General features: G+C 44.4%; 1 protein-coding gene across 1 annotated transcript in view; it reads right to left on the bottom strand.

The window, feature by feature from the left end:
* The window catches only part of Dnai1 (dynein axonemal intermediate chain 1), a 44,234-nt gene extending 37,087 nt beyond the window's left edge, over positions 1–7,147 (bottom strand). The window contains exons 1-5 of the mRNA XM_042055953.1: positions 7,144–7,147; positions 6,750–6,997; positions 5,150–5,182; positions 3,559–3,657; positions 3,298–3,378 (exon numbers count right to left, since the gene is read on the bottom strand). Coding sequence (XP_041911887.1) covers positions 3,298–3,378; positions 3,559–3,657; positions 5,150–5,182; positions 6,750–6,997; positions 7,144–7,147 — 465 coding nt within the window. The remainder of the gene's footprint in view (positions 1–3,297; positions 3,379–3,558; positions 3,658–5,149; positions 5,183–6,749; positions 6,998–7,143) is intronic.
* Between the last annotated feature and the right edge of the window lie 12,636 nt (positions 7,148–19,783).

The following is a 19,783-nucleotide window of genomic DNA, read 5'->3' as shown; positions in this document are numbered from 1 at the left end:
CACCTGCCTCACCTTGGGCAGGTCAGACATAATTGTCCAACACCTGGCCACGCCACTTTAATGGACGTCAGAGGGACCAGAACATCAGAGGCGACCAGATCTCTTGTCTGCTATTTCTGTCCAAGAGGACCACAGAGGTCCAGAGAAAGTTTGGGTTTGGCACTTGTCCAGGTCACATAGCAGATGAGAAGCAGGACTGGGCTTCAAGCCCAGGAAACCATATTTGTTCGTTCAACAAATAATTTTGAGCAGCAACCATGAGCCAAGTATTTTCTAGGTGCCCAGGACATAAAGTTGAGCAACAACAGACACAGTTCCTGCTTCTGCAGAGCCTGTGGTCTGGAGGTCCTGTGGATATCGTGTTGACTGGCCTCCTAGCAACCCCAAAAATGGATTTGGAGACCAGAGGTCCCTTCCCTTCTTTTAAAACAGTTCTGTTCAACCATTTTACATCATGTGGAAAACAATTATATTTATATGGCACCCTGAGATTAAAAAATGTTGCTGGGCAGTGGTGGCACATGCCTTTAATCTCAACACTCGGGAGACAGAGGCAGGAGGATCTCTGAGTTTGAGGCCAGCCTGGTCTACAGAGAGAGTTCCAGGACAGCCAGGACTGTTACACATAGAAACCCTGTCTCAAACAACAACAAAACTCCACAAAATCAAAGTCCCTATGAAGCCCTTTCTCTCTGTGAAGGACAGGGACAGGAAGTGCTGCTAAAAGCGCGGTCCTTGCCGGCAGAGCTGGAGCCAGTCCTTGGTCTGCTCGGCACTGTCTTCATGACTGCATCTTAACCCAATAAAATAATGACATCCAATTTCAAGGAAGTGTAAGTTTTGGCAATAATGAAAGCAATCCATTAACACAATGCCCAACACATAGTAGGTGCCCAGTATTAATGCTCAATGAGACAGTAACTGATAGTCTGATAGAGGTTCCCATGAGAACGGATGATCCATCCAGTTTTCTTCTAAGACATCACCTCAATCCTGTCCTCAACTGGGAACTTCCTCTTCATCTTAGGGATGGAATTTGGATTCTTTAGTACATGAAGAAAGAGTAGCAGCTTTGGAACCTAAAACTGGACCTTTCAGAACCAACCATGTAGAAACAGCTGTGTGGGAGAATGCTCGACAGGCCAAGAGATACTGCAAGCACAGCTAAGGTGAGTGTCCCTGGGAGCCAGCTGGCAGGTCGCTCAAAGGAAGAGCAAGAAGAGGACACTGAACTAGAAAAACAACGCTTGCCCTGGGGTGCCCCTGCCACAGCCAGGCCACTGAGTCCCGGCAGGCCCGTATTTCTAATGTCAAGACAGGGTACAGGAAGGTATAACCCTGTCTAACATGACTTCAGGGAGTGAAAGACAGCTCCCCTTCAACCTCTGTAAACTGCCATGTGGGGGTCATTAGCAAAACTCTTGAATAGCATCTTTTGGGAAACATCTTTGTGGAGGAGCCGACTACACAATCTGAATAAGAAGCAGTATATTCATGGAATTGTCACAAGACATGCACAGATGTTCATTATTTAGCAGCATTATTTAGAATTGCCCAAAGAAGAAACAATCCAAATGTCCATCAACTGAACAATAAAGAAAATGGGGCATATTCATAGAATATAAAGTATTACTTGGCAATAAGAAGACATGGAGTATTGACATATGCTATAACATGGATGAATTGGAAACATCACGCTGAATGAAAGAAACCAGTCACAAAAGACTAGAAACTATAGGACCCATCTCTTCACATGTCCAGCATACACAAGTCTAGAGAAAAAAATTAACCTAGTGCTTCCCAGGGCTAGAGGAGATGGAGAGTGGAATAGCCACAGCTATGAGGTGTGGCGTTTTCTGGGGGGAAATGTTCTAAGTCTGGCATGGCTGTGCACACCTGTAACCCTAGCCTCAGGAGTCAAGGCAGGAGGACCAGGAATTTGTACGAGAGTCTATCTCTAAGAAACAAAGCTAGGACAGAAATGTATGGAAACAGGTTGTGTTGAGAGTTGTACCTGAAGGTCTGTGGCATCCTATGTAAAAATACTTCGTCTAGGATCTGAGACTGGCACGCAGTAGGAGTGGAACTAAAAGACCTCAAAGTGAAGTAAGAAACAGAGTCATGACTTCCACGTTAGCTCAAATGCATTCTGAAATTCTCTCCAGGCCTCACAGAAGCTGACCTGCTGTGGTCTAAAACATGGTGCTGTCTCTTATGAAGACCTGCGGCAGGTTGTCTGCTAAGAACTTGCTCACACCATGGTTACTAAAAGATGGCGCTGGGAGTCATCCACCTGCCTGGCTGGCTCGCATATCAAGAGACTCTGTGCCCAGAGCCCACCAGAATTCCTCTCAGATGGGAAGGCCCTGTGTGACGTGAGGCCAACATCTCTTGCAGAGAGGACTCTGTTCTACCCAGGTGTCTTGCTGGAGGAAAAACTAAGCTTCTAAAGATCCAATACCTTGTGTTGGTGAAAAATGTGTTCTGTGTATTGGAAATATTGAAACAAATCATTTTCTTTTCTTTTTGCGGGGGAGGTTTTGAGATAGGGTTTCTCTGTGTAACAGTTCCGGCTGTCCTGGAACTCACTTTGTAGACCAGGTTGGTCTCGAACTCACTGAGATCCGTCTGCTTGAAAAAAAAATCATTTTCTAACCAAATGATTCAATATTCTTAAAAATAAAAAATATATTAAAAAGCTAGAGATATGGCTCAGTGGCAAAGCACTTGATCAGTATGAGCAAAGCTCTGGGTTTAATGGATTCAGTCCCCACACCACAAACAAACAAACAAACGAAAACAACTCCTCAGGTACTGAAGGCTTTGCGGCTAGCAAGACTTCTTCACTGAAAAATTCCAAAGGGGCCTGTGAGGTGGCTTAGAAGATGGGAGTACTTGCTGCTAATCCTGACAGCCTCAGCCTCAGTTTGATCCCCTGGATCTTCTCTGGAAAATTGTTCTCTGACCTCTGAGCTCCGCATGCACATTGGAACCCTGTCTCCTTTCTCCTGCTCTTCTTTCTTTTGTGCACACGTGTATTCTCTCTCTCTCTCTCTCTCTCTCTCTCTCTCTCTCTCTCTCTCTCTCTCTCTCTCTCTCTGTGTGTGTGTGTGTGTGTGTGTGTGTGTGTGTGTCCAAATAAAATGTACTAAAATTAAAAAAAATTCAAGCATCTCTGGATCATTCCATGCAAAACCCCAGTTTCTAGCCAAGGACCTCAGTTTACAAGTGACTTTATACAGTGGCCTGGAGCCTTGTGCAATGTGCCCAGCCACTGCCCAGGAGGGGATGACTTACTTTGAAGCTGTACCTGACAATATTCTGGGGTGCATGTGGATTGTTGGCTGTCAGGATGCGAGTGAACTCCTCCTTTAACTCCTGAGGGAGACAAACACCAAGAGGGTCATGCAGAAAGCTCCCCCTCCCATTGCCTCTGAGACTTGCCCCCCCTCGGGGTACCTGTAAGCTCTGTGCAAGCCTCTAATCTACCCTGTGGAAGATCCCACATCTGAAGCCGGAGGAGATAAGATGAGCAGGGGATGGAGTTTGCTCACTCACCGCATCAGTCAACTCCAGCTGGTCAGGGGGTCGAACCGTGGCTCTGGATTGGGACCACTCATCAGTTCCTTCTCCCACATCCGTCCCTGAATCTTCATCCTGAACAAAACCACGGTAGGGTCAGGAGGGCCCAATCTGCTTGAGCAAGCAAGCGATGCTGCAGGAATCCCCTTTATTCATAAATCCTCCCTGAAGCCAAGTTCTATCCACTTGCACAGAAAGACTACTCATGGAAGACTCCAAAGGTTTCTCAGTGCCTGGGAGACCATAGCCACCTCTATGTCAGGGTCAGGGCTCACCTGAAACACTGTTGTGGGCCTTTTGGCCCCAGCAAGGCATTAGAAGAACCAGCTCTTCCTATTGCCTTCCACAAAGCCTAGAAGCTGAAGTCCATGACCAGCTGCCCAGTACTTTATGCAATGTGCTTAGACATCCAGAGAACCCAAACTGTTCTCCAACCATTGCGATCCAAATTTGTACTTGACCTTCCAATCTGCCACATCAAGATTACTTTTTTTTTTAAATGACTCTTAAAACAAATAGTGACTTGTACTTTGCTCCTTGAAGCCAAAAGGAGTCCAGAAAAAGAAGTTCTGCATTGTTAAATGCCTTGCCAAAGTGCCTGGGGTATCTGAAATGCTCATCTTTACTAACAGTCAAAGACATTCAAAACAAAGCAATGATATTGTGTTTCCCAATGAAACTGGAAAACAACAAGAACAACCTTCTGAAAGGTGGGCTCCCAGGAATGGACACAACCTTTCTAAAGAGTAATGTGGAAATATTTACCCAGGTCTAATACCTGTTCATATCCTTTGACTGAAATAATTATACACAAGAATTTACAATAATAACTAGCCAGGCAGTGGTGGCACACACCTTTAATTGCAGCACTTGGGAAGCAGAGGCAAGTGAATCTCTGTGAAGTTTGAGGCCAGTCTGGTCTACATAACATGTTCCAGGACAGCCAATGCTGTTACACAGAGAAATCCTGACTCAGAAAGAAAGGAAGGGAGGGAGAGGGAAAGAGGGAGGGAGGGAGAGGGAGGGAGGGAGGGAGGGAGGAAGGGAGAGAGAGAGAGAGAGAGAGAGAGAGAGAGAGAGAGAGAGAGAGAGAGAGAGAGAGAGAGAGAGAGAGAGAGAGAACCACAACCATGCCAAGAGACACAAGTGATAGAAGGATGGTCATAAAAGAGGAAATGCTGATGTTCTTCCTCTAAAGCAAGGCATGGTGGAACACATTAAGACATGACCTTAAGGGATATATGGTTGAATCCTATTCAATAATTTCAAGTATTATAATAAAGTATATTAGCATGGAAAGTACCCAAATATTTATATTTAAAATGGTTATAAAATAATAAATATAATTTTATTACCTTTAAAAATATATTTTTTCTTTTATGTACATAAAAATATCTGGGAATATATAACATTGCATGTTAAATAAAAAGCAATCCTAGGGTAGTAGATTAAGCATAATTTTAAGGCCCTTCTAGCTTGCTCAAATTTTCTAAAACTATGTGGTTAATTTTCAATAGCCAAAATGCCACCAACATCTTGCTTGGTGCCTGGTGGTCCCAACACTTACTCTTTTCCTGGCTCCTCTGGTCACACTGATACTCTAAAGGAGGATAAAAACAAAAGGTGAGTCGGAGGTGAAATGGCAAAGAAACAGCATCAACCATGCCTCAAGGAGGCTTCTGCCCAAGGACTTCACCCCAAAGGGCTGTGAACTCTCCCAGCTCTCAGAAACCATCCTGGGGTCACCTGCAATGGCAGCAGGTGCTTCTTAGGTGAGTCAAGGAGCTCCTGTATCTGAGGCAACCCTGCTTTAACATCACCACAACTAACCCATGAGGAGTAGCCCGGGAAACTTAGTGCTGGGAATTTCTTACTTGTAACTAGTTCAACAAATATATTTTTAAGTAATTTGTCTAATTTTATTTTATGAGTTATGGTGTGAGGGTGTCAGATCCCCTGGAACTGGAGTTGTAGACAGTTGTGAGCTGCCATGCTGGGAATTAAACTTGGGTCCTCTGGAAGAGCAGCCAGTTCTCTTAATCTCTGAGCCATCTCTCCAGCCCAACAAATATTTTTAACATATATTCTAAGAGTCGAGAATGAAGCTTGGTTGGTAGAATGCTAGCTGCTATGTACAAACCTCTGAATTCCCTCCTTAGTAACACATAAAACCAAGATTGGTTAACCAATGAGATGGTTCAGTGGGTAAAGGCACTTATTTAAAAGGCTGGTACCTGAGTTTTATCCCTGGCACCCACCCACATGGTAGAAGGAGGGAAGAGTCTCCCACAAACTGGCCTCTGACCTCCATATAAGTGCTGTGGCACATACACTCACATGCTCACACAACGTAAATGAATTAAAAGAAAAATTTAAATGTCATGTTCCCAGGAGCACATAGTTTTAATGTTTTCCCAAAGTTCACACGTTGCAGGCCTGGTACCCAGGTTGGGTACTGAGAAGCAATAGGACCTTTAACGGTCCCAGTTGGAAGCCCTTGGGATATTGTGAACACACCATCGGAAGGCATTAGGGCAATACTGTAACCTGTAATGTTGTAGCTCTCAGAGAGAACGCTTGTAAAAGGAGCAAGCCTGGCACCTCCTTCTCCCTTTGTGGCTGACTCAAGATGAGATCCTTCCTCCCGTGCTAGCTCTGCTATGTGGTGCTCACCTCAGTAGACTGATGCACAACTGTGAGCAAAATGAACCTTTTTTTTCTAGCTGGGCTTGGTGGCACACCTTTAATCTCAACACTCAAGAGGCAGAGGCAGATGGATCGCTGAGTTTGAGTCCAGCCTGGTCTATAGAGTTAGTTCCAGGACAGCCTGAGCTACACAGAGAAACCCTGTCTCAAAATAACCAAAACAACAAGAACAAAACCCCTCTTTTCTTCAAAACCCCCATGTTTGTTCCATTGACAGAAGCTGTCTAACATATAGTGACATGCTCAGTTCGACTCAATAAACATTTGTAGGGGATCTATTTGCTGTGCACTAACCTAAATAGCGGGATAAGGACAAAAAGGTGAGACTCCTGTTCAAGTTCAAATTTCCTTAGAGTTCATGAAGGATGGGGGAGCAGTGTCAATGACCCTCACTCACTCAGCCTAAGTTCTTTTGAAAGCTAGCTCTGTGCCAGAGTACTATAGGACCGTATGGGTGGTACCCTCTGTGCCAGGGTGATATAGGGCCATATGGGTGGTACCCTCTGTGCCAGGGTGCTATAGGACTGTATGGGTGGTACCTTCTGTGCCAGAGTGCTATAGAACTGTATGGGTGGTACCTTCTGTGCCAGGGTGCTATAGGACTGAATGGGTGGTACCTTCCGTGCTAGGGTGCTATAGGACTGTATGGATGGTACTCTCTGTGCCAGGGTGCTATAGGACTGTATGAGTGGGACCTTCTCAACCTGAGCTACACACAAAGATGCCAGAGGTTACCACCTATCTGGGTGCCAACAGAACAAGATTGTCCAGGTGGGGATGCTGTTTTTAACATCTATTTTTATGTATGTGTATGTGCCTGTGTCTTGTGTATGTATGTCACATGTGTGTGGGTACCCATGAAGTCAAAAGAGAGCATAGGAGCCTCTGGACTGAGTTTATAAGTGGTTGTGAGCCACCCCACAAGGTTGATGTGACCCAAACTAACGTCTTCTGGAAGAGTAGCTAGGACTCTTAATCATTGAACCATTTCTCCAGCCAGAGATTTTTCTTTTTCTTTCTTTTATTTGTTAAAGGAAAAAAAATCAGGTTTTTTTTTTTTTGACACAGACAGCAAAATGTTTCATCAAACAAAATCCAGCGTGTGAGATGAAGGGGTGGACTAGACATCTATCACAGCTCTTACAGTCACGGGGCCTTGGGAATGGCTTGTCCGGTGAAAAGAGGGGTTTGTAGGTGAAGGACAAAAAGCACTGCTCAGCCAGGGCTGGGATTCAGGCTGGAAAGGCAGGCAGCAGGGCTCAGATTTCATCTAGGATGCCAAGGTTTCCAGCGATGGTTAGGCCCTAGGAGCCTTCCTTTGAAGAGGCTCTGATCTCTAAGGTTGGAAGCATCATAACATCCAACAGCTTTCTAGCCCACAACAGAGCACTGAAAGGCCAATCCCCAGCCATACCACCAGACCTAAGTAGAAAATGAGACCCAGTTACCACAGCCCTGTGGATGTCCGGCTACCACTGCCCTGTGGATGTCCGGCTATCACTGCCCTGTGGATGTCCAGTTACCACTGCCCTGTGGATGTCCAGTTACCACTGCCCTGTGGATGTCCAGCTACCACTGCCCTGTGGATGTCCAGTTACCACTGCCCTTTGGATGTCCAGCTACCACTGCCCTGTGGATGTCCAGTTACCACTGCCCTGTGGATGTGTCCAGTTACCACTGCCCTGTGGATGTCCGGCTACCACTGCCCTGTGGATGTGTCCAGTTACCACTGCCCTGTGGATGTCCGGCTACCACTGCCCTGTGGATGTCCAGTTACCACTGCCCTGTGGATGTACAGTTACCACTGCCCTGTGGATGTCCGGCTACCACTGCCCTGTGGATGTCCGGCTACCACAGCCCTGTGGATGTACAGTTACCACTGCCCTGTGGATGTGTCCAGTTACCACAGCCCTGTGGATGTGTCCAGTTACCACTGCCCTGTGGATGTACAGTTACCACAGCCCTGTGGATGTACAGTTACCACAGCCCTGTGGATGTGTCCGGCTACCACTGCCCTGCAAATGTCTGTAAAACATTTATCTGGCAATGAAAGAACTGACAGGGCACTTTGAGTGTGATTGTTTTTGGCAGTTGGAAATATTTCAATTAACACACTATAAAAGCCACACTATAATAAATGCAAAACAGGCCAATGAAATCAGCTACAGCCCTGACTTCCCAACCATGGCAAAGGAGATTGAATGTCAGGCTGCCACTTTGGGCCCTTGGTCTTCCAGAAGGAGACGCCTGAGACAGACAAGCCTGAATTCCTGAAAAGCTTTTGATGGTTGTTTCCAGAAGCCATCAAACCACAGAAGAAAGCCCAGGCCCCTTCCCTGGGCCCTTGGAATGCCATCAGTCTGGCCCCATGTCTCCATTCCAGCCTCTCCTTCCCCTCCGACATCAGAACTAAAGGTAATCTATCAAGGCTACTTCTAGTCCCTGAGCCTGACCTGGGACTTCCCGCCTCTCCACCTTTTATTGTTTCTTCTGCCAATAATATCAGCGCTTCTTTCCTACCCGCTGACATCTCTGCCTAATAAAAACCCACTCACCCGGCCTCTGCTCCATCAACTGCTTTTACCACCTTCTCTACCTCCCTCTGCCCTTCCCTCCCTCCCCTCCTCCTGAGCAGGCTCCCTTCCTCTTTTGATTACCACACAAGCACTGGCTGTTGTGAGATTAAGGACCCAATTAGTCTTTAATTAGATACTCCATTGTCTCTTTTGGTTTACAAGAGGAGACAGTACTGTGAGAAGAATCATAATACTGCAGTACATATGGGAGGTAGCTGAGAAATTCCAACTCCCAACACAAACAGCCTGCTATTCTTATGCGATTGCTCAAAGAAGGCTCTTCTCTTGGGCAGATTATTCTGTATGGCCCACTGAAGCTATCTATGGAGCAAGACAGGAAAAAGCGTACCCAGCCTACTATGGCAAGTGGCATAACTCTGGCCATTAGTGAGATGTGAGCTGTCCCAGCCTGAACGTCTTTACATCAGGACATTCTTCTATTGTTATTGCCTAATTACATTTGATTTCCCTGTCTCCAGTTTATCTCCCCTCTAACTATATCACTAATACCTTTTTTTTGTTTTGTTTTTCAAGACAGGGTTTCCCTGTAGTTTCTAGAGCCTGTCCTGGAACTAGCTTTTGTAGATCAGGCTGGCCTTGAACTCAGAGATCCGCCTGCCTCTGCCTCCTGAGTGCTGGGATTAAAAGCATGCGCCACCACCGCCCGGCTCACTAATACCTTTTTCAGTCAGTGGGCACTTGCTTTGGGATAGCCATTCACTAAACTATTTATGTATATCATCACATTTAATATTTATCATTAGCCTTTGGGGTTAGAGCATCATTATCCCCACTTTACAGGTGAGGAAATGAAGGTTTAGAGAGATGGAGCAACTGATCCCAAATTAACACAATTGAGATCATACTTTCAGTCACTATAGTTTTCCCAAATGTAAATCTGATTACGGTACTCCTTTGACTTACACTCTCCAAGAAATCCCCACTGGGTAGGAGAGGGAGCCCATGCCTTTTCTTCATGACCTTGTTCCTTTCCTTCTCACAGCCACACTCAGTCACTTAGAGGACTCCCAAATGTAAGCAGGAGAGAGCCATGAAAGCAGGGATCCTAAGCCTATGTGTCTGATGGCAGACATGTCCCCTGGTACCGTCCCTGCTAGGCGACAGCTACCCACATAAAATAACTTCTCTCCTGGAGCAGGAGTTGTGGGTGTCATGTCCAGCTGTGAAGGAGGCCAAATGAAGCCTTGACAGAGCCCAAAGGCAGGCCAAGGAGACAAGAGGAAGATAAGACTTTGGTGCAGAAACAAAAGGAGTAGCCTGGCCACAGGTGAAGCCAAGAATTCCAGCAGAAAGTAAGGCATTCCTTGTCCCAGGATGATGGTGACTCCTGATCCCATTCCTATCTAATCATCTTTCGTCATCAAAACCACAATGAAGTGGTGTTTTGGAGTGTGCCACACATTTAATACCTAACTTCTGTAAACAAACAATATCTTTCTCCATGCTATGTACCCCATTTCCTGAGGCATCTGACTTTTCTGTTCTATTCTAAGCCTCTTGCTCCCTTACCACCAACCATGATGTCTGGCCACAATTAACACCCTCTGTCAAGCTGCCCTTCAGTCATTAAGATACTGCCTTTTGGAAGCAGGACAGGGCTGGGGAGGGGCTTGGTGGCACACGCCTTTAATCCCAGCACTGGAGAGGCAGAGGCAGGCGGATCTCTGTGAGTTCAAGACCGGCCTGGTCTACAGAGTGAGTTCCAGGACAGCCAGGGCTGCACAGAGAAGCCCTGTCTCCAACAAACAACAACAAAGCTGCGGCCTCTCTGCCCACCACCAGCTCTTTCCTCGGGCAGAGCCCTTGGATCACCTTCTCGGCTCAGCATGCTTTTGCAAGATCTTTCACATTAAGATTGCTCCTAGGCGGGTCTTCCGAGGACCTGAAGTCTATTCCCAGCATGCACGTTAGGCAGTTTACAGCTGCCTTGCACTCTAGGTCCTGGGACAGTCCGTGCCTCTGGCCTTTGCAGGCACCTGCATTCACATACAAGTACACATACACACACAGTTAATAACTTAATAATAATTTAACAATAATAAATAATTAAAAAAAATCTCTTGGCCTTGTCTGATTTCCAGTGCTGGCCCTGTTTATACCCAGTCTTCAGTGTAGCCCAGTGTGTCCTAGGATACTCGAGGAAGCCAGAGGGTAGAGAACAGTTTCCAGGGCTGTGGACAGGAACTGAGTAAGAACAAGACAACTAACAAGAGACCTTCTCATTACAGCAGTAATGAACCAAGATCTGTTCACTTGGCACAATGCAAGAAGGGGAGAAGGGTGGGGAAGAGGCAGGTAGGAACCAGCTGACCGCATCAGCATCCTTAGCTGCAGTCTGGTGAGCACTCACGCAGACAAGCACTCCGCATCAGGCATTAGCAGTGATTATACCTGCTCCTCAGAGGCTTCTACAAAGCAGGTAAAATGGTTCTCATTTTAAAGATAAGGCTCTTGAGAGCAGTTCACATAAATGATGTGCACAAAGTAAGGGTACATTGAAAACAAACTTCCCAGTCATTGTGACTGACGGTGACTGTTGCCACCTGCTGCGCATTTACCAGCACTTAGAATTAATTTGATTCTTACTGTTTTGGTACAGCACAAGTAGCCTACCTTCCCTTAGCATAATTTAGCCTAAAGAAATTAATTTAAAAACTCTCTCTCTCTCTCTCTCTCTCTCTCTCTCTCTCTCTCTCTCTCTCTCTCTCTCTCTCTCTCTCTCTGTTTGTTTTTGTTTTTCCAGACAGGGTGTGTGGTCCAGGCTATCCTGGAACTTGCTTTGTCCACCAGGCTGGCTTTGAACTCAGAGATCTGCTTGCCTCTGCATCCCAAGTGCTGGGGTCAAAGGCCGTGCGATGCAAACGCCCAGTAATTTTAAATTTCTTAAGTCTTCAGGAGTGAAAAAAAAAAAAGGAGTAAAATGCACACCTTTCGTTTCAGCACTTGGGAGACAGGTAGGCAGATCTCTGTGAGTTTAAGGCCAGCCTGGTATATAGTGAGTTCCAGGCCAGGTAGGGCAATACAGTAAAACCCTGCCTTAAAAAGAAAAAAAGTAAGCCAGCGGTGGTGGCACATGCCTTTAATCCCAGCACTAGGGAGGCAGAGGTAGGTGAATCCCTGTGAGTTTGAGGCCAGCTTGGTCTACAAGAGCTAGTTCCACGACAGCTAGGACTGTCACACAGGGAAACCCTGTCTCGAAAAACCAAAAAAGCCATTCCTTACCACTTTTTTTTTTTTTTTTTTTTTTTTTTTTGGTTTTTCGAGACAGGGTTTCTCTGCAGCTTTTTTAAAGCCTGCCCTGGAACTAGCTCTTGTAGACCAGGCTGGCCTCGAACTCAGAGATCCGCCTGCCTCTGCCTCCCGAGTGCTGGGATTAAAGGCGTGCGCCACCACCGCCCGGCCTCCTTACCACTTTTAAAATGAGGTGCAATTAGGCGGAGTCACGGAGACAAAGTGTGGGCTTTGACGCCAACCTTACCTTGAGCATCCACTGTGTCGCTGGCTAATTCCACACCACTAGGAGAAACACTAGTCTTCTCCATCACAGGGCCTTTGTCTTTAAAACAGGCATCATAGAATCCCCTCCCAAGCAATCACAGGTTTGTGAGGATTCAGTGAACTGGTGCGCAGGGAGAACAGCGGCGTGCTGACAAATGGTGGCTGGAGGCCTACGCCTGCAGGATCTGTGCGCGCCTCTGCCCATTAGGGAGCACCCACCCTAGGAATGACTAGTCTTCAACAACTCACGTGTCACTGAAGAACCCACGCAGCTACGCGATTGTTCCTGGAAAGGGGGCTCTTCAAAGCATGCAAGCCCACAGATGCTGCTTCCTCTTTCCTGGGGCCCAGGAGACTGTGTATACCATTCAGTTGTCTTGATCCTTATTTTAAAACTCGCTAACAGGCTTCCATTAAGCTCAATTGAAACCAAATACCTCACCAGCTTGCAGCTTCAGTTTCTAAAAAAGTAGAAGCCCTCGGTCCCACGGGAATGGCGATTCACCAACACATCTTCATCCAGCTACAGTGAGTGCATTCAGATCCCTGAGCCGAGGCTCACAGAAGCACACAGTAAGTGCTTAATGAGAGACCCTGAGTTTTGGAACAGTGGTTTGCAGGGTGATAAGCACTGTCCCACACTGTTCCACACTGTTCTGAAAGAACACTTGATGCAAATGTTCTGCAGGTAATTTGGTAATGCATACCAAAATTTAAAATACAGATGTGCCAGGGCTGGAAAGATGACTCAACACTTAAGAGCACTGGCTACTCTTCCAGAGGACTGGGGTTCAATTCCCAGCACCTACATGCTGGCTCATATATGTCCATAACTCCAGCTTCAGGGAACCCTATGCCCTCATCTGGCCTCCACAGGCACCAGCCATGCAATGTTGCATAGATATACATGCAGACAAAACATCCATACACATAATAAAATTAAGCTTAAAATTTTTAGAATTCATATACCTCTTAGTTTGATAACCTGACTTGAGTCTTTCTCATAGAAACTTTATACATATATCTTATGCCTTCTGCTCCTTGAAAACTTGGCACTTTGTAAATCAAATATATTTGCAGAAATATTACAATACTGCTAAATATCCATCATGGTTAAATATTATGAAGCAAGTTGGGGCTGGGGCTGTAATTCAGCCCATAAAGTGCTTGCTGCACAAGACTGTGGATTTAAAGTCAATCCCTAGAAAGCACAGAAAACACCATGTATGGCCAGGAAGTGGTTGTACACACCTTTAATCCCTGCACTGGGGAGGCAGAAGCAGGTGGATATCTGTGAGTTCAAGGCCAGCCTGGTCTACAAAGTGAGTTTCAGAAACTACAGAGAGTTCCAGGGCTACACAGAGAAACCCTGTCTCAAAAAGCCAAAAGCAAACCAACAAACAAAGCAGAAGCTTATCCCAAGGAACAACACCCAAGATTGACCACTAGTTTCTACCTACACACACACACACACACACACACACACACACACACACACTTTTGAATGCACACCTACAAAAACATACATACAGCAAAGTACAGCAACCCAGTGAAATATCGAGCATAGGTTAGGAGAGAATGACTGGTGCCCAGCATCATGATGACAGTTTATAGGACACCGTATTTTTAAATATTTATCTATTACTTCTGTTGTATGTGTATGAGTGTTCAGGCTACATGTGCGTATGTGCACTATGTGTGTGCTTGTTGCTAACAGAGGCCAGAAAATGGTGCTGGATCTCCCAAAACTGGAGTTATGGATGGTTTTGAGCTGCCATGTGGATGCTGGGTACTGAACTCAGGTCCTACACAAGAGCAGCACGTGTTCTTAACTGTTAAGCCGTCTCTCCAGCTCCAATAATGTACTGCATTTAAATTTTTTCTACTTTTTTTGGGGGGAGGGTGATGTGCCTTCTCACATCTGTCTAGTATTCTTGAAAATTGTTAAAAGAATAAATATTAACTATTAACACATATACTAAAGGTAAACATGTGATTATTATCACAATAATTATTCTAGATGCATGCATACTTCAAAATATGTTGTATGTGGCCAGGTATGGTGGTGCACAACTTTAATGCCAAAACTCGGGAGGCAGAGGCAGGCAGATTTCTGTGAGTTCAAGACCAGCCTGGTCTACAGAGTGAGTTCCAGGACAGCCAGGGCTACATAGAGAAACCGTGTCTCAAAAATAAACAAACAAAAAGTATGTTGTACATATATAACATCAATTAAAAAGTGAATTACTGAAAAATTAAAAGAAAGAGGTGCAAGTCACATGTTGTGGAAAACTCTCCAAGGTATATTATTAAAGAAAAAGTGGGTATAGGGGCTGGAGAGGTGGCTCAGAGGTTAGGAGCACTGGCTGTTCTTGAAGAGGAGCCAGGTTCAATTCCCAGCACCAGCATGGTGGCTCACACCTGTTTGTAACTCCAGCCTGGGGAATCAAAAGCCCTGTTCTGACCTCAATGGGCACCAGGCACACACTTGACTTATATGTAGGCTAAACAACCATACATATAAAAGATTAATCTTTAATAAAAAAGGAATGGGTGTAGACTATGAAACTAGATTGGAGGCCAAAGGGAACAAGACACAGTAGAAAAAGCAGTTCCTTGAAAGCAGAAGGAAGGCAGCTGGAGGTGAAGGCACAAGGGAGGAGAAGGGGGAAGAAATTTGTTCCACAAAGACAAACTGACCGACAAGTGCTACAATGTGACCTGCTTATTTGTAAGATAATAATAATTTATAAAAATAAAATGAAACTTCATAATGCTTAACAAACAAAAAGCAAGGTATAGGGGCTAAGTATGGAGTTCAGTAGAACATGCGTAAGGCCCTGAGCTTGATCGCTAGCACAGGAAAAGAGAGAAGAGGTAAGGAAAAAAAAGAAGAGGGGGAAGGAAAAAGAATAAAGGAAAAAAACCACACAAGTTACAGGAATAGAGGTCCCTTGTTTTAATGTGTCGGGTGGGGGAGAGGGGCACAGAAAGACGGCTCAGTGGGTAAAGGCGCCTGCCACCAGAACCCAGTGGACAAGAAAGAGAGACAAAAGCTCTGTCCTGGGCCAACTAGGAAACCAATAAGGGCAAAGCCAACTAACTCCATGGATTTCTTCCCAGATACGGGGCTAGAGACGAAGCAGTGTCTAGACTAGAAGATAAGAGCTCAGGGGCTGAGGGGATGGATGGCCCAGGAGACAAAGACATTTGAGGTCAAGCTTTCAGACCTTGGGACTCACGGTGGAAGGAGAGATTTCCCCCAAGCTGTCCTCTGACTTCCTTATGGACACCCACCTGGAGGCATTCACTCATGCACAATAAATAACAAATGAATGAATGAATGAATAAATAAATAATTAAGAAAAGAAGAGGGTGAGAGGAAACAAAGCTCCAAACAAGCCGTGCTGGACCCCTGGCTCTGCCACACATGGTGTGGTCACTGCACACGGCACTCTCTTGTCCTCACTCTTGTCTACAGAGCAGGGGAGAATATCAGTGCCCACCTCACAGAAAATATCCTCTCAGATAGCACACAAAGAACACTCATCCAGTGCCCAGCACCAGGAAGTCCTTAACTATCAGCTGTAGACTTTCTCTGTCCCACCAGCCAGTTCCCAAATCACACAGAGACTTAATAGTTTTAAACGCTCAGCCTTAGCTTAGGCTTATCCTGCTAGCTCTTATAACTTAATTTAATCTGTTTTTCTTCATCTATGTTTTGCTTTGGGGCTTTTTACCTTTCTTTCACTCTGTATGTCCTACTTTCCTGCTTCCTCTGTGTCTGGCTGGCTGCCTGGTGACTGCCTGGCTAACTGGTCCTGGGCCTCTTCCTCTATTTCTCCTTAGCTCTCTCTCTAGCCTAGATTCCTCTTCCTACTTAGTCTCTCTGGCCACCAGCCCAACCTATCCCTCTACTGCCTAGTTATTGGCTGTTCAGCTTTTATTAGACCAATCAGGTGCCTTAGGCAGGCAAGATAAAACAGCAACACATGTTTTCGCAGTTAAACAATTATTCTATTCCACAACCATGAGTGGCAATGTAGGTTTTACAGCTGTTATTACTATTACAGCACAGTCTGCTGCACAAGGCAGCCAGTCTTTCTCTGAGGGCGATAACTGAAGAGTGTGTTGTTCTGGGCCCAAGAAGCATGTCAGGGAGTATCCTGCAAATCTTAGGGTGTCACAGTAAGAACAATGATTTACATTATAGAGAATCTCTCAATTTGCCACACATTCTTGGGTACACAATCCCATCTGACCTTTATAACAATCTTTAGGGGATAGATGTTGTATTTGTCAGTTTTTTCTTCTGAATCTAGAGATGCCACCATATGAATTTTCTCCTTTATTCTGTTAATGTCAAGAAAGACTTTGGTTTTGTTTGTTTTCACATTAAACTGATTTGAGTTCTTCAACTTTCTCAAGGCAAACCACACTCGATCTAATATATATTTTGGCATGTTGCTGGAACAGATTTAATAACATTTTGTCAAATCTTCTTTTGCATTGATGTCTCTAAGGATCAGTTCACAACTTTCTTTGTGTATAATAGTTGGGTTTTGCTACCAGTCTTCTGCTACATCATTGTTCTGTTTGTAAAAGGATACTGTGTAAGACTTGGGTTTCCCCGTTTTGTTTAGTACTGCTTGATTTGAGACAGGGTCTGTTTCACAACGCCCATGCTGGCCTTGAATTTTGTTCCTCCTTCCTCAGCTTTCTGGGTAGCTGGGGTTTTAATTCATGCCACCAAGGCAGGAAAGTCTGAAGTTCTTTGTTCCCAATCATTTACACCTAAAGTTTCTTTTGGGGGAGGTTTTAAATTATGAATTCAGTTTCTTTAATAGATAAGGGTATTTTCCATTTCTTCTTACATCAGTTGAGGTATTTTTCAAGAAGTTTGTCCATTTCATATATGTTGATGAATTTATTGCATAAAGTTGTTAATAATATTCTCCTACTATCCATTTAATATCTATAGGACCTGAAACTGGCTACTGTATCATTTTAAAAATCTCACTAAGGCTTGATAATTCTTTTTAAGAATCAATGTTGTAGAGCCCAGCCACAATGGATACACCAGTAACACAATAACTCCTGCAGCTAAGGCTATGGGGAACATTGTAGAAGGTGGAAAGACTGTGGGAGCCAGAGGATCAGGGACTCTGCTGTGAGACTGTGTCTCTAGTAACATTAGAAGCTACATGTATGAAGTCTCACTAATATGACTGCCTAGACATGAGCTGAACAAGGACGACAACAACAGACATGCCAAAGAGGATGGGGAAAGACACCAGGCCTCAGCTCTATACAAAGGATTACAGGCAACTAAGGAATGCTGAGAATAGAAGCAACAGTCTTCCCAGTCAAGAACGCACCAACTTCTAGCCAAATTAAACTGCTCAGTCCTGTATGCATACATATGAGCAGCATCATACAGACCGAGAAGGTTGCATTTAGGAATATGTATGTATTTATTTGACTTCTGCATTTCTTTGATGAATTAACATATACATTTATGCATTAATGAAATTATGAATGAATTAATGAAAAAGAGGCCATGAATTTGAAAGAGATCAAGGAGTGTGAGAGGGTTTGGAGGGAGGACAGGGAAAGGGGAACTGATGTAATTATATTATAATCTCAAAATAAAATAATAAAAATCAACTTTATTACTCCTTCCAAAGACCCCAGCTTCTGACTCTGCTAAACTTTTTTCTTTCCAAGTTTCTCTGAAATAATAAATTAACTTAATTCATCAAAGAAACGCAGATGTCAAATAAATACTGATTCAGCTACTTTAGATTTGATTTGCTTGTTTTTCTATGTTCTTTAATACTTTTACATGTATTTCTTTATCTATCTATCTATCTACTTATTTATTGTCACAGCACACATGTGGAGGTCAGAGGGCAGCTCGCGGGAGTCAGTTCTTTGTTCCACTGTGTGGGCCCCAGGAGTTGAACCAAGTTCATCAGGCTTGACGAGGGCCCTGGCCCACTGCACCAGCCACTGGCCTCTTTCTTTCTTAAAGGTTAGTCTTATTTTTATTTATGTGTACATGTATGCTGGTATATGCATCGAATTACCCTGGAAGTGGAGTTATAGGTGGCTGTAAACTGCCTGATATGCCTTCTAGGATCTGAGCTCAGGTCCTTTGGAAGGATGGTAGATGCACCACTGAGAGCCTCTCCTTGCCCACCCTCCCACCCCACCCCCGCCCCTGGCATGGCGCTGGAGCAATGACTCAGCAGTTAAGAGCACTGGCTGCTATTCCAGAGGACCTGAGTTCAATTCCTCGTACCCACATGGCAGCTCACAACTGCCTGTAGTTTCAGTTCCAGGGGATCCAACACCCTCACACGGACATGCATACTGCAAAACAACAATGCACATAAAATAAAAGTAAATAAATCATTTTAAAAGGGAATCTAAGCCTTTCTTCTTTTCCAATAAAGCATTTAAAAAACTATAGAGGCCCCATTCTAGCAGCACCCCACAATTTTTATAATATTTATTACCTTTAGTTAAGGCATTTTCTAATTTTTCTTGGTTTTTTTTGTGTGTGTGTGTATGTGCGTGCGTGTGTGTGTGCGTGCGTGCGTGCGTGCGTGCGTGTGTGTGTGTGTGTGTGTGTTTTGTCCATGAATCATTTAGAAGTTTAATGGTTTAATGTTTGGAAATTTTGAACATATTGTTTAACTCTATTTTGCCTAAATTATGCTTAAATGTTTTGTCCTCGGTGGATGTATTAAATTTCAATTGAATTAAAACCTGCAGGAGCTTAATCTTTAGAAATATATTAAGGCTATGTTTAATCCCAGTGTACAGTGGATCTCTGGAAACACTCTGAAGTACTTGAGTGTAATGTTCTATAAATGTTAATTAGGTCAAGTTGGTTGATGGTACTGTTCAGACTTCTGTACTCAGTGAGGGAAGAGTGCTAAAAATCTACTTATTTCTCTGTTTATCTCTCTTTAGTTCTGTCAATTCTTAATTCACATATAGACTGAGGTTCTAGTAATAGATGCATATACTTTGTATTTTTCTTCTTTCTTTAATGAACCTTTAATCATTACAAAATGGGAATACTTATTTTGAAAGTTACTTTGTTTAACAAAGGAAGCTGCTTATACTTGTTGTCATCATCAACATCATCATTATTGACAGGGCCTTAGGTAACTCAGGCTGGCCTTGAACTCACGATGGAGCCACAAGACTGGGTTATTCCTGATCTTCCTGCCTCTACACTAACCCTGGCTTACACAATACATTTTCCCCATCTTTTGTACTCTCTTTATGTCTTTACATTTAAACTTTATCTCATGTAGGCAACATATAGCTTGAGTTTGAGCTTTGTCCCCCAGCTGGATCAGCTCTACCTCTTCGGTGAAGGTATT

Source organism: Arvicola amphibius, chromosome 11 (assembly GCF_903992535.2).
Source record: "Arvicola amphibius chromosome 11, mArvAmp1.2, whole genome shotgun sequence".
NCBI classification, from domain to species: Eukaryota; Metazoa; Chordata; class Mammalia; order Rodentia; family Cricetidae; genus Arvicola; species Arvicola amphibius.
The sequence above is the reverse complement of the archived record's forward strand: the minus strand, read 5'-3'. Positions and strand labels throughout refer to the sequence as shown.